Source organism: Archocentrus centrarchus, chromosome 3, assembly GCF_007364275.1.
Source record: "Archocentrus centrarchus isolate MPI-CPG fArcCen1 chromosome 3, fArcCen1, whole genome shotgun sequence".
NCBI classification, from domain to species: Eukaryota; Metazoa; Chordata; class Actinopteri; order Cichliformes; family Cichlidae; genus Archocentrus; species Archocentrus centrarchus.
The window spans coordinates 9,140,734-9,153,236 of record NC_044348.1 but is presented as its reverse complement, the minus strand read 5'-3'; the positions used below and the strand labels follow the sequence as shown (position 1 = coordinate 9,153,236).

The 12,503-nt window shown below is 41.0% G+C and overlaps 1 protein-coding gene across 1 annotated transcript; it reads right to left on the bottom strand.

Moving 5' to 3' along the window:
• Positions 1–5,524: 5,524 nt before the first annotated feature.
• Positions 5,525–10,599, bottom strand: LOC115778144 (interleukin-18 receptor 1-like). Its single transcript, XM_030726193.1, has 10 exons — positions 10,471–10,599; positions 8,801–9,029; positions 8,024–8,195; positions 7,759–7,903; positions 7,614–7,676; positions 7,406–7,529; positions 7,171–7,328; positions 6,860–7,003; positions 6,593–6,745; positions 5,525–6,501 (listed from the first exon to the last, which is right to left on the bottom strand). The coding sequence occupies exons 1-10, from the start codon at positions 10,544–10,546 to the stop codon at positions 6,143–6,145; spliced, it is 1,623 nt and encodes a 540-aa protein (XP_030582053.1). The 5' UTR covers positions 10,547–10,599; the 3' UTR covers positions 5,525–6,142.
• Between the last annotated feature and the right edge of the window lie 1,904 nt (positions 10,600–12,503).

Below are 12,503 nucleotides of genomic sequence, written 5' to 3'. Positions count from 1 at the left end.
TGCTCCAGCTGATTGCAAAAGTCATGGTTTCTGCAAGCCACAGCTGATATAATCTGCTTTTGTAATTTTGCCTCTATACACCGCAAGATTGAATCTTAAATCAAACATCAAGATGTGATTGAAGTGCAGACTTTCAGCTTTATTTTCAAGAGCTTTTACAAAAATATCCCATTAAATCTTCAGGAATTACAACTACTGTATGCAGCTTAAAACTTAAATTGCTAGCAATTTGACTAAAAAGTCAAAAAAAAAAAAAAAAAAAATCAGCAAATATAAAAAAATATAGCATGAAAAGTACAGATGGTGACTGGAGTGGACAATTTTCTTTGTTTTTGCTGCTCAGGTTCACTTGAGCTCTTTTTATGTTAACACTTCACTCTTCTCTGCAGCTGACTGATGCACCACCAATAGAATAGAATAGAATAGCGTTTTATTGTCACTGTTAAAAAAGAAACAATGCTAAGAACAATGTTAAAACAGTGAAATGCAGTTTAGCATCCTCTCTGCGGCAGTAATTAAAAAAAACAAAACAAAAAAAAAACACATATGCAAGACAACAATAAATAAGTAAATGTAGTAGATTAAGGTAAGTATATCAATGCTAGGAAAAGTATGTACAAGCTTAGATTGTTTAAAGTGACGAGTGCAGTCGGTGATGGGCTGGCAAATGGGGGGGTGGGGTGGGGATTGGGGTGGATTTCACTGTAATTGTCCATTTGAGTCAATTGTCCATTAGTTCCGCTGTTTGCCCATCAGGGTGAACAGTTTGGCTGAAGGTGGGGGATTGATGGCTTTCACGGCCTGAGGGAAGAAGCTGTGTTTCAGCCTATTCGTGTTTGCCTTTAACTGTCTGAATCTCTTTTTTGAGGGGAGGGGGGGAAACAGAGAGTATCCAGGGTGAGTAGTGTCCATTGCAATGCAGAGAGCCTTTTTCTGAAGTCGGGTGTTGTAGATGTCACTGAGGGGGGGGAGTGAGGTACCAGTGATTTTTTCTGCCTCTCTCACCACTCGCTGCAGGTCTCTTCTGTCCCGTGCTGTGCAGCTGGTGAACCAGATTGTGCAGCAGTAGGTCAGGAGGCTTTCGATGGTAGCTCTGTAAAAGTTCACCAGCAAGCGTTGAGGGAGGTGGGAGTGCTTGAGCTTCCTGAGGAAGTAGAGTCTCTGTTGTGCCTTCCCCACTTGGTATCGAGTGTTGAGAGCCCAGGTGAGGTCAGCAGAGATGTGCACCCCAAGAAACTTAAAGCTCTCCACCCTCTCGACCTCCACTCCGTTAATATGGAGAGCTGTGGTCTCAGTGCGAGTGGATCTTCTAAAATCCACCACCAGCTCCTTGGTTTTGTTGGGGTTTAATTCCAAGTTATTTTTATTGCACCATGCTATCAGATGTTGGACCTCCTCCCTGTAGGCTGACTCGTTGTTGTCCGTGATCAGTCCTACAATGGTGGTGTCATCAGCAAACTTAATGATGGTGTTGGAGGTGTGAATGGGGGAGCAGTCATGGGTAAAGAGCGAGTAGAGGAGGGGGCTGAGAACACATCCTTGTGGGGTACCAGTGTTCAAGATGACAGTTGAGGATGTGCGATCTCCCAACCTGACAACTTGGGGTCTGTTGCTCAGGAAGTCAAGTATCCATGAACATAGTGAACTACCCAGACCCAGATCGCTCAGTTTTTTAACCAGGTTTAGTGGAATAACTGTATTAAAGGCTGAACTGAAATCCACAAATAGCATTCTCACATATGAATTTTTCCATTCTAGGTGAGTGAGGGCTGTGTGGAGAGCTGTGATCACAGCATCCTCAGTTGACCTGTTTGCCCTATAGGCAAACTGATGTTGGTCGAGGTCAGCAGGGATAGCAGATCTGATATGAGGGACAATTAGTCTCTCAAAGCATTTAGAGATGATGGGGGTTAGAGCGACCGGGCGGAAGTCATTGAGGCAGCTCACTGTGTTTTTCTTTGCCACTGGGATGATGATGGCCGATTTGAGGCAGGTGGGAACAACAGATTGCTGCAGTGAGAGGTTGAAAATTGTAGTGAACACACCTGACAGCTGGTTTGCGCAGGCCTTGAGAATGCGTCCAGCAACACCATCTGGTCCAGGGGCTTTGCTGGTGTTTATCCTGCGCAAAGCAGAATGGACCTGATTTGGATGCAGCTGAATGAGGGTGTCATCAGTTGCCTGCCTAGGCTTTGTGGAGGATTCCAGGTTGTTGTTATTCTTGTGGTCGAAGCGAGCAAAGAACTGATTCATTATATCAGGGTGGGTACTGTCTGTGGAGGTTGGAGGTGTGAGTCTGTATCCAGTGAGGGATTTTATTCCTTGCCACATTCCTTTTGAGTTATTTTGATTGAAGTGCTCTTGGATACGAAGTTGGTATTTGTTCTTGGCTTTTATGATGCCTCTCCTCAGGTTGGCTGTCGCTGTCTTGTAGGTCAGTAGGTCCCTGTTTTTGAAAGCAGAGTTCCTAGCCTTGAGCAGGGACCTCAGTTCTCCGTTGAACCATGGTTTCTGATTGGGCAGCACTTTGATAGTTGTGGTCTTGGTCACACATTCAGCACAGAAGTTAATGTAGTCCAGCACAGCTGATGTGTGTCCATTCAAATCTGTCCCCTCAGCAAAAACTCCCCAATTCGTATTCTCAAAGCAGTTCTGCAGGGCTGAGGTGGCTTCTTCAGTCCATACTCTAACTGTCTTTATAGTTGGTTTTTGTCTGCAGATGAGTGGTTTATATGCTGGTGTTAGGGACAGAGACAGATAATCAGAGATCCCCAGATGTGGTAAGGGCCTGGCTCTGTAAGCATGAGGGATGTTGCAGTAGACCTGATCTAAAGTGTTCCTCTCTCGTGTGGGAAAGTTTATATATTTGTAGAATTTCGGCAGGACAGACTTTAGGTTGGCGTGATTAAAGTCTCCTGCAGCGATGACGATGCTGTCTGGTTGTGCTGCTAACTGTTTACTAATGGAAGAGTACAGTTTCTCCATGGCTAGTTTATCATTAGCCTGCGGTGGGACATAAACAGCAATAATAGTCACTGATGTAAACTCTCTGCACAGGTAGAACGGTCTGCACTGCAGCATCATAAATTCAATATCCGGAGAGCAGTGAGTGTCTTTGACAGTGATATTTGTGCACCATCTATTGTCAATGTAAATGCAAAGCCCCCCTCCTTTGCTCTTACCAGAGTCCGCTGTTCTGTCCGCTCTGAAGATAGTACGTCCTGTTAGCGTGATACTGGCGTCGGGGATGTTTAAGTCTAACCAAGACTCTGTGAATATGAGTGCACAATAGTCCAGTTCGTGTGATACGATCCGCAGTCTTAGTTCGTCCATTTTGTTATGTAGCGATCGGGTGTTGGCTATAAACAGACTTGGAATGGCCGGCTTAAATGGTTTAGCTTTTAGCTTAGCCGCTAGTCCTCCCCTCTTCCCCCTCTTTTGTTTTCTGTCGCGCCGCCGTCTGTGTCGCTTCAGCAGAGGAGGGATGATGTTGATGCCCTCGGGATATCTTCGAATCTCCGGAGGGATAAAGTCCCAATGTTTGTGATGAGTTATATTGTTTGCAACAGCTAGCAAATATGTTCTGCTATACTGAAGTCCCGCAGATATGAAGAAAAATGAACAGAGTATAAAAAAGATAAAATAGCTGCCGATGCTTGAGGAGCTCAGGGCCGCAGCAGTCATCCGCGCCGCCATCTTGAACATGAATGACACATAACACAATGAATGACAATAACACAGTAGCCCACTGACTGGTTGTATCACACATTTTGTATACAGGCTCCATTGACAACAAACACTCTGTTTGCAGATGGGCAACCCATGACTGCCTATGTGCTACCCCGACTTAAGCATAAAGCGAGCATCAGCTATGAATAAAGACATGTAGGGATTCTCATAACATAAATACAGGAAAATAAACTGCTTGCAGAGGAATTAAGTAGCAGTCAGGTACTTATAATCAAATGCACTTGCTTAAGTGATCATCAGGAAGTGTGATCACCTCGAAGCATTTGATGAAATCTCTAAATGGTACACAAGATGGGATAAGACCAAAGACCGCAGTACTTAATCACTATTAGCCAAAGGCACTGTTGGCTTGTCATTGCTCAGCTGTGTGACTGATAACTGTGAACATAGTTAATGTTCACTTTAAGACAAGAAAATCAGTCCAAACGAGTCTAATCAGAGTCCTGACACATTTTTCCTAGCGTAACAAATCTGACAGTTTATGATTTCAGGAATATTATGTTCCATGCATGGGATATTTTTGGATAAAACACAATTTACAGTTATTTTTGGCAGTGCCTCTGGCTGCTAATGTTGCCAGATTTAACCCAGATACACCAAAGAGTCAAACTGCAACATATATACAGTGATCCCTCACCTATTGCAGGGGGTTACCTCTGCGATAGGTGAAAAGCCGCAAAGTAGCGACATTATATTTATTTTATTATTTATCTATATTTTAAGACTTCATAAACCCTTCATTCATTCTTTCCCACTCTCTTATTAACCTTTCCAATACTTTTATAAACACTTCATATGCTCTAAAACACAAAGATTTTACAAAAACACAACACTGCAGTGCTACACTACATGCAGAGATCAGATGTCGATGTGAAGTGGACAAGGAGAGATGCTGAACATATGGGCACAGTGCGGGAGAGCAAATAGACTGATGCTACAGTCACTAAGCCGATCGGCGCCCAGGATACAGAACACAAGTGCTGTGGCATTTCATGTTAGCAAACTTATGCAAGCATTGGTGGCAGTATAGTATTCATCCGCTGATGAAATACCTGCAAAATCCCACGATGTAGCGAAAAACTAGAATTAGATATATTTCTCAAAAGACACGATACAGTGAAGACGCAATAAGTGAACCGCAATATAGGGAGGGATGACTCACTATGTGGCGGTTATACATATTGCAGTTTTATATATATATATATATATATATATATATATATATATATATATATATATATATATATATATATATATATATATATATATATATATATATATGTCTGTATGTATATATAGTTTACATCGTACAGTTTTGGAACAAAAAACTTGTTTGTTTGTTTGTTTACCCCTTTAAGTAACATAGTCAGCTTGGCTAACCATGTGCTTACTCCAGTTCAGTTGTAGGTGCAAACACAACAGTGATAGCTTATTCATCTCCTCATAACACATTCTCAATAAAAAATGAATGATTGTGTACTTCATTAATATTGATGGAGTATATTTGGAGTAAATATTCTGACCATGTTTCCAGCCCTGTATGTTTTTTTTTTTGTTGTTTTTTGCTGCTATTTGCTTTGTTGTGATTCCTCTTCTAAAATGGTTTAGCTGTTCGGTAAGTGTGTTTGCTGAATAGATGAAATCTTTTTGCTGGAGACTGCAGACTGAACCATAAAATAGGACTATTTTGGTCAAATTACGATTACAAAGACAAACAGAATAAACTGAAAGAAACTGAAAAGATTTTTGTAGAGGTTTTTGTCTGGTTTTATTCAGTCATTTAATGTGAATAGTATTTACATACATATAAGTTAAGATAAATATATTATTATCTTATCTATAAAAATATAAGCTACAATTTGCTTTGAGCATATTTGGCCAAACAGCATGACACTATCACATTTTATGGTCCCATAAGTCCAACAGTACAAAAAAGATGAAAACTGGACAAAGAACAGGATGGTAGGAAACTGGTAATAATAAATGAGCAAAGTCTAGGCACAGCATCATGAGAGCTAGGACTTACATTCACAGAGGCATTGGGAATGCAGTGCTTGGTCAGTAGAAACGGTCTAAAGGCTGAATTAATTATTTACATATGCCTAATAACATAACAAGAAGCAATTTTACATATTAAATTTATACATTAAAAGTGTCTTAACTTACAAAAACAATTGTTTGTACTGTCATACTATACAGAGGAAATGTTTGTGAAAAACAAGACAAAAATAAGTTTAGAAAAATAGAAAAATGAAAACACCAAAGCAAAAAGTTAAAATTTGTTAAGTATTCATTTATTTTAATCTGAATATCAGCTGTTGGTGAGTGTGTAAACTGTTAACAATTCACATGCTGAGACCAGCTATTCATTCTGACTAGGCTAAACATTTTGTCATGAAGTAACATCCTGGATTGTCTTTGGTAAAAGCTTTACTTTCGCTGCTCGCTGTGGGACGGGTAGGTAATAGCGTAGCTGCTTCCAGAAGGAGGAGGAGGTCGGCATGGAGCTTTTGCCCTTCCAGGTGACACAGTCTGCAGCCTCATTAAGAAGCTGCAAAGCCTCTGGAAAGGAATCTGATCTTGAAGTTGCTGTTGTCTCAGTGGTGATGAAAATCAAGCGAGTCTGCCGCTCAACAAGGGCTTCATGGATTGCAGTCAGCAGGCCAGATTCCAGATCAGGATGTGTAGAGACGGGAACCAAAACCACTGTCCGGCTCTGCTCTATGCAGTCTAACACAGCCTCTGTTATTGCTGCAAGCAACCGGATTTCAGAATACACATTCATTTATGAATTTTTATTTATTTAGATAAATGTTCTTCAGAGGATTTCCTTAATACGTACCCTTCCCTGGTAAGACATCACGATCATACAGACAGAGACTGTAACCAAATCTCTCTTCCAAAACACTCTCCAGCCATCTTGCGTCGTGAGCATTTAGTCCTCCGGCCGTGTTGCATTTATAACACATCAAAAAGGAGTCATAGCATTTTCCATCTGAGCAAACAACAACAAAAGCTGTCACTGCTGTTCTGCAGCCCACACAAAACCGCAAATGCTAAACATGCGCTGTCAGGACAAAAGTAACAAAAAGTTCAAATTCTGACTCACCTGAGGTGCTGCCAGAGTACCTGAGAGTGTCTCTTATAAAAAGGGTGATGTCAACTTTAAACTTCACATAGATGACTACTGTCACAACCATCACCACGACAATGCTGACAATGCATACACCCAGGGAAGTGTATGAACGGCGTGCTGTAGGGAAATTATGGAGAGTTTAAAATGATCATATATCAGCTACCTAACTGACTTAACTGTAATAAACTGACAGATGACTTTCCTATCAATTTGGCCTAATTGTGCTAAAATTATTATATTTTTACCTATTTTAAAAAATATTACTCAAAATGTTCAACTCATACCTTTTTGTTTTAGGGTGATGGTCACAAAACTCATTTCATGGTAAGAGTGCAGTTTACAGATAAAACGTTTTGTCAGATCATCCTCTGACACTCTTCTGAAGACCAGAGATGCTGTCTCTTTGAATTCCTTTGTCTTATGGTCACTGACTGAGGCAGATCTAGAAGCAGAAACGTTAGCTGTGCTGATTGTGGCCACATGTGTAACCCAAAGAGGACGTGTGTGTGAAATATTTACCTGGTATAGTTATAGAAAACTGGCAGACTGCTGTTTACTTCTACAAACGAAGTTCCACATAACCATAATAACTTATCAGACTCTGAATACATAACAGCTTTACAGTCAATCACCACCATCGAGTCTAAAAAAGCAGAGTTTACACAGATTTTATAACCGATAAACATTAAATCTTAAGCCAAGTGTGTGAATACAGACAATAACTCACGTAAATCTACATCAAATATCTGGTTGTCCTTTGGTGAAATGATCACTGATTTCTTAGAGTTTTCTGTGCACATAAAAAAAAAACCTTTTGATGAGCATATATTAAAGTCTATGAAATAAACGCCTACAAAATGTGTTTGTCTCACCGCTTGGTTGGACATCAAGTTTTACTGTAGCGGTTATGTTATATAGTTGACCATCATACAGGTAAGACCAGGTGCAGTTATAGATGCCACTGTCCTCCTTTTTCACACTTGAGAAGTAACCGTTACTTGGTGATGACTCGCCCTCCTACAGCATAGAATACAGATTGAATTTTTAAGCAGTCAACACCTTAAATTTGGAAAAACATTAAAACACTGTAACAATATTTTACAGTTTGATTTCATTAATGCAGTCTGCTGTGTTTACCTTTTGCCACGTACTGCTGTTCCTGGTGATATTCAGGGTATCAAGAAATTCATGTTTCTCAGAGCAATACAATGTGCAGGACTCATGTGTGTAACATGTCTTTTCCTGGGTCTCTTCATACTCTCTGGACTGCGCTGTATATACTTTGAGGCTGATCCACTTGCTGGAATTCCTGTCAATGTCGTCACAGAAAATGTTTTCACGTTCTCTCTGAATAAATGGTAAATGGACTAGCTCTTATATAGTGCTTTTCTACTCAATCAGAGCACTCAAAGCGCAATATTATTCTCTGAGAGTAATATTCTCTTTGAATAACAATCACATTGAAAGGAAAAAAGGCCTTTTTGACTATCATAGGGACCACAATTTACAAATTTAAACAATTGAAATTTAAATGAAACTATTGGTTGAGATTATGAAATCATCAGGAAAGTGTGTACTGAGGAAAATGATCAAGGCGGGCTAAGGATTGATTTCACTATTCAGACCCTAAAGCTAATTCCATCTTTCATATTCAGTCTGTACTCTACATTTACAATTTCACCTTTCACATCCATGTACATACTGACACACAGTGAGGCCTGCAATGTATCAACAACAGCAGTAACACAATTTCCTGAAATATACATAATGCTGCTTTTTAAAAAACTGCTAGTGAGATGTCAGCTACAAACAAATCACTGCCTGAATGACTCAGATTAAAAATACACTGAAACATGAAAGCTTAAAATACAGTAAGTGAATTATGTAATTACCATAGGAGTGTTTGTATCTTACTTGAGAGAGCACGAGTAATTTCCCTGATGTTTCACAGAGGCACTGAGAATCACAAGAGCATCCCCTTTAACCAACAACCCCATCTGCCTCTGCTCAGCTGCTGGCATGCTCCTGTTCAGGTGCATCCCCTTGTTGGCGGAGCTTTTCCAGAGATCACAGCCCTCGATGGACAGTACTGCAATCTCACCTTCCTTGACGTATATTTCTTTGGTTGTCCTGTGAGAGACATCTGCACAACAAAATCGTTTCAATGTGTCAGCGTCAAAAAAAAAAAAAAAAGGGCTGACCGATGGATGAAAGTCCGTGTTTACAGTAACAATGAGGCCTACAGCAAAAGCTGAAACAGATATTTTAAATTTCGTGTTCACATTTTGTTCACGTTTTGTTGTTAACACAGACAGACTTTATTATTGGTTATTTAATAATTGAAATGACGCCTTAGATAACATCAGCCACTGATATGAGTAAATGTCGCCACTTTCACAGATAACCCGAGACGTGGATATGAAGATGAAGACTGATCTAAACCAGATAAGCAACCTTCAACCATGACTGACAGTGCCGTGGAGGATGCAATGATGCGTGCAAGAAAACACACCGACATACTGCGTGTGTGGGAACTGTGCACGGAGCAGGGAAATATGAACCCGCAAGCCAGTGTGAGTGACTAGTACAGTTTTTCAAAGCACATTCAAAGGGTCATTTTTTTTTTTACAGGGCGCAATACTACTGTCAGTTTTGCTGACAAGATTGATGCCCATCCTTTTCTATTATATGAAAATTCAGCTGGAACATATCGTGCATTTTCTCTGCCATGTTTATTTGATAAGTTTAGTCATCAAAAAAATTATAATCCGTTATTTTAAAACCGGTCATTTTGCACAGAGGAAAACTTTTGCGATCACGTGCAGCTGACATTTTCTGTTCATGTTGTTTTTTCACGCCTTCAGATGTGTCAAGTTGGCTCTCACATCTGTTCCCCATCTCCTCATCCGGTGGCTGTGTTTGAAGGCTGGGAGGGCAGCAGATGTGGGGGTAACAAGGCTGTGCTGCGTCTACCTAAAGCTCCAGCCTCCCGTCACAGAACTCACCTGTTTCCCCGGACATCCATCTTCCATCCTCACAAGCAAAGAACTCCACCGGGGATTGGAGTGGAATTAGCCGCGGAAAGGGCACCCCTGTGCCTGCCCCGCTCTCCACCTTTAAGTAGCACCTCTCTCTCGGACCCCCGCCCAGCGCCCTGCCGTACAAAACTAACAATTTCCCAACCTCCGGATCAGTCACCCTCAGTATTCTGGCGCCCGTTAACCTCTCCCCTCTCCTCCCATTCCCAGAACTCCCGGCCATCCCGGAGCTGGTCTTCATCTCCTCGCAAAGGTTCCCCTGTTTAAATAAACCATTTCATCGTTGATGTGTTGGCTCTGAACTCGGAGTCCGTTTTCCTTAGCTGTTGTGACAGCAGTAAAATTAAAGGGGGAAAAAAAACTCGCTTCTTTCACTAATACCGCATGCTGCTGAGTTATCTGTCATTTCTAGCTGATTATGTATTTATATCCCAAAGGAATGAATCTCTCGCTGTTTCTTGCTTTGCTTCGTGCGCCTCTATTTTCGACTAAGGCAGAAACAAATGTAAGGGTGAGTCGGCATCCAGTGAGTTATTTTTCTCTTACCTGTTGAAAGAGTGATGAGGATTAACAGAAGGATCTGAGCGATAACCCTCAGCAGAGCGCACCAAACCCTCATCATCGGCGTCAAACACAGCCGGAGGATGCAATTCTGCTATTAAACCGATGTGAATTTCCCTAATGGTGTCAAACCAAATTGCGCGATCATTTAAAGAGTGAAACTCAAGGAAAAGCGTCACGTTGTGGCTTCAACAGACCATCACTTTTTTTTTTTTTGAACGATACTTAGATGCGCTTTTAAAATGATCTTATCAGGATAAGTGTTACTGCGTCCCCTAAAGACATTTGATCAAATTACAGGAAACTTTGAGAAAATCAGCCCACCGTTTGCCTTTTCCTCAAACCTGTATATGAAACTGAAAGGTAGGTGGCTTTGTTTTTGACACTACTAGATTCATTTCAGAGGTGGCTGCCAACAGCAGTGAAATGAATCTGAAGGTGTGAAAAAAAACTGACTTCGGAAATATTTTTATTGAGAAGGAAAAAAAAACAACGGCTTTTTCAATGAGTTGGTGTTTAGTAGTTTTAACTAGTAGTCAACACACACAACGATATTTTCAACATATAGTGTTGAAATCCTTTACACGAACACAAACTAATCACCGATCAGAACCTCATCTTTCTGGCCTCAGCAGAGACATCGACAGCATTGCTCTCTTCTCTCTCTCTCCTCTTCTGAGCACCACTTTCTTTCTTTGCATGCTAAATATAATTTAAAATTCCAGTAAGTCGGCTTAACTACTCTGTAACTCACGTGCCAAAAACCAAATTGTTGCATAGTTGATGTCAACACAATTGCAGACATTTTGCACACATGACAGGGAGCAAGGTCAGGAAGTTTAAGCAATGTATTTCCCAGCATGTCCCTAAAGACCTTTTCATCAGCGGAGTGTAAAATGACTGAAATTCAGTTCATAAGGAAAATCTATACTGCATAAAAAAGTTAGGATTTGGTTCATGACAGTGGAACTCTTATAATGGATCCACTTTACCAAAAATATTATGAATATGAACATTTAGTGTAATGTAGTGGAAGAGCCTCTTTGATAGGTATCTGATTGGGCCTCTCCCATCTTCTGGGTCCGAGTGGGGGTTGCCCCAACTGTTCCATTTGATGTGTAGCACTAAGACGTATCCCTAAATGCATGGAAGTTGTTACTGGATGCATTTTAAAACTAGTAGTTCAACCCAGAAGACGTCCAATAAATTGTTAGTGGATGTGTGGTAGGCACACGTTTTTCAACTTCCCGAGACCACAAAATGTCCCCACCATCCTAGACGCATGAATTTTGCCTAGGCTTATGCCTGAATTATGCATCTGCGTCGGGTCTATGTCTGTATCCGGAAATCCCCTCTGATCCCTATGTAGTAACCGACGATGTAACCTGCACCTCTCGAGAAATGAAACTACATGTCAGGTTGACACAGCCTGCAAGGATTGTGATTACTGAGCAGGGTTCAAAGGGGTTTTCCGGTTTCATACGTGGGCTGCGAATCACAATTCAGACCTTACACGGGAAAACATCCACCTCCAAAAACAATTCGTCCCTCAGCTGACACTGGCAGTCCTGTAACGTGTAGTGTATTGCCCAGTGCATTTAGACAACATCTAAGTATGTAAGTAATCATAATATCAGGATGTCTGGGCTGGAAGCGAGGTTTCATATCAGTTTTTTTTTTTTTTTTTTTTTTTTTCAGGTTTGACAACGGGAGAAAAAAATGGTGACCAAACGAGACGGTCGGGGAGTTTTTGCCTTCAGATTTCAGCCAAAATGGTCACATAATCAAGGCCTACGTACATAACCAGAAATCCCCTCTGAACCCTATGCAGTAACTTACGATGTAACCTGACAGGCACCGACATCTGTTCTTTGTAAAGGCATGGATTGGATGGAGTGTGACCTGTTAACGTTATTGACTGGAGACAAAATGGACCCACTTCAGTTTGCTTACAAAGCTCAATGCAGGGTTGAAGACACTTGTAGACACTGTAAGTACAAATCTAGACCACCCTCACT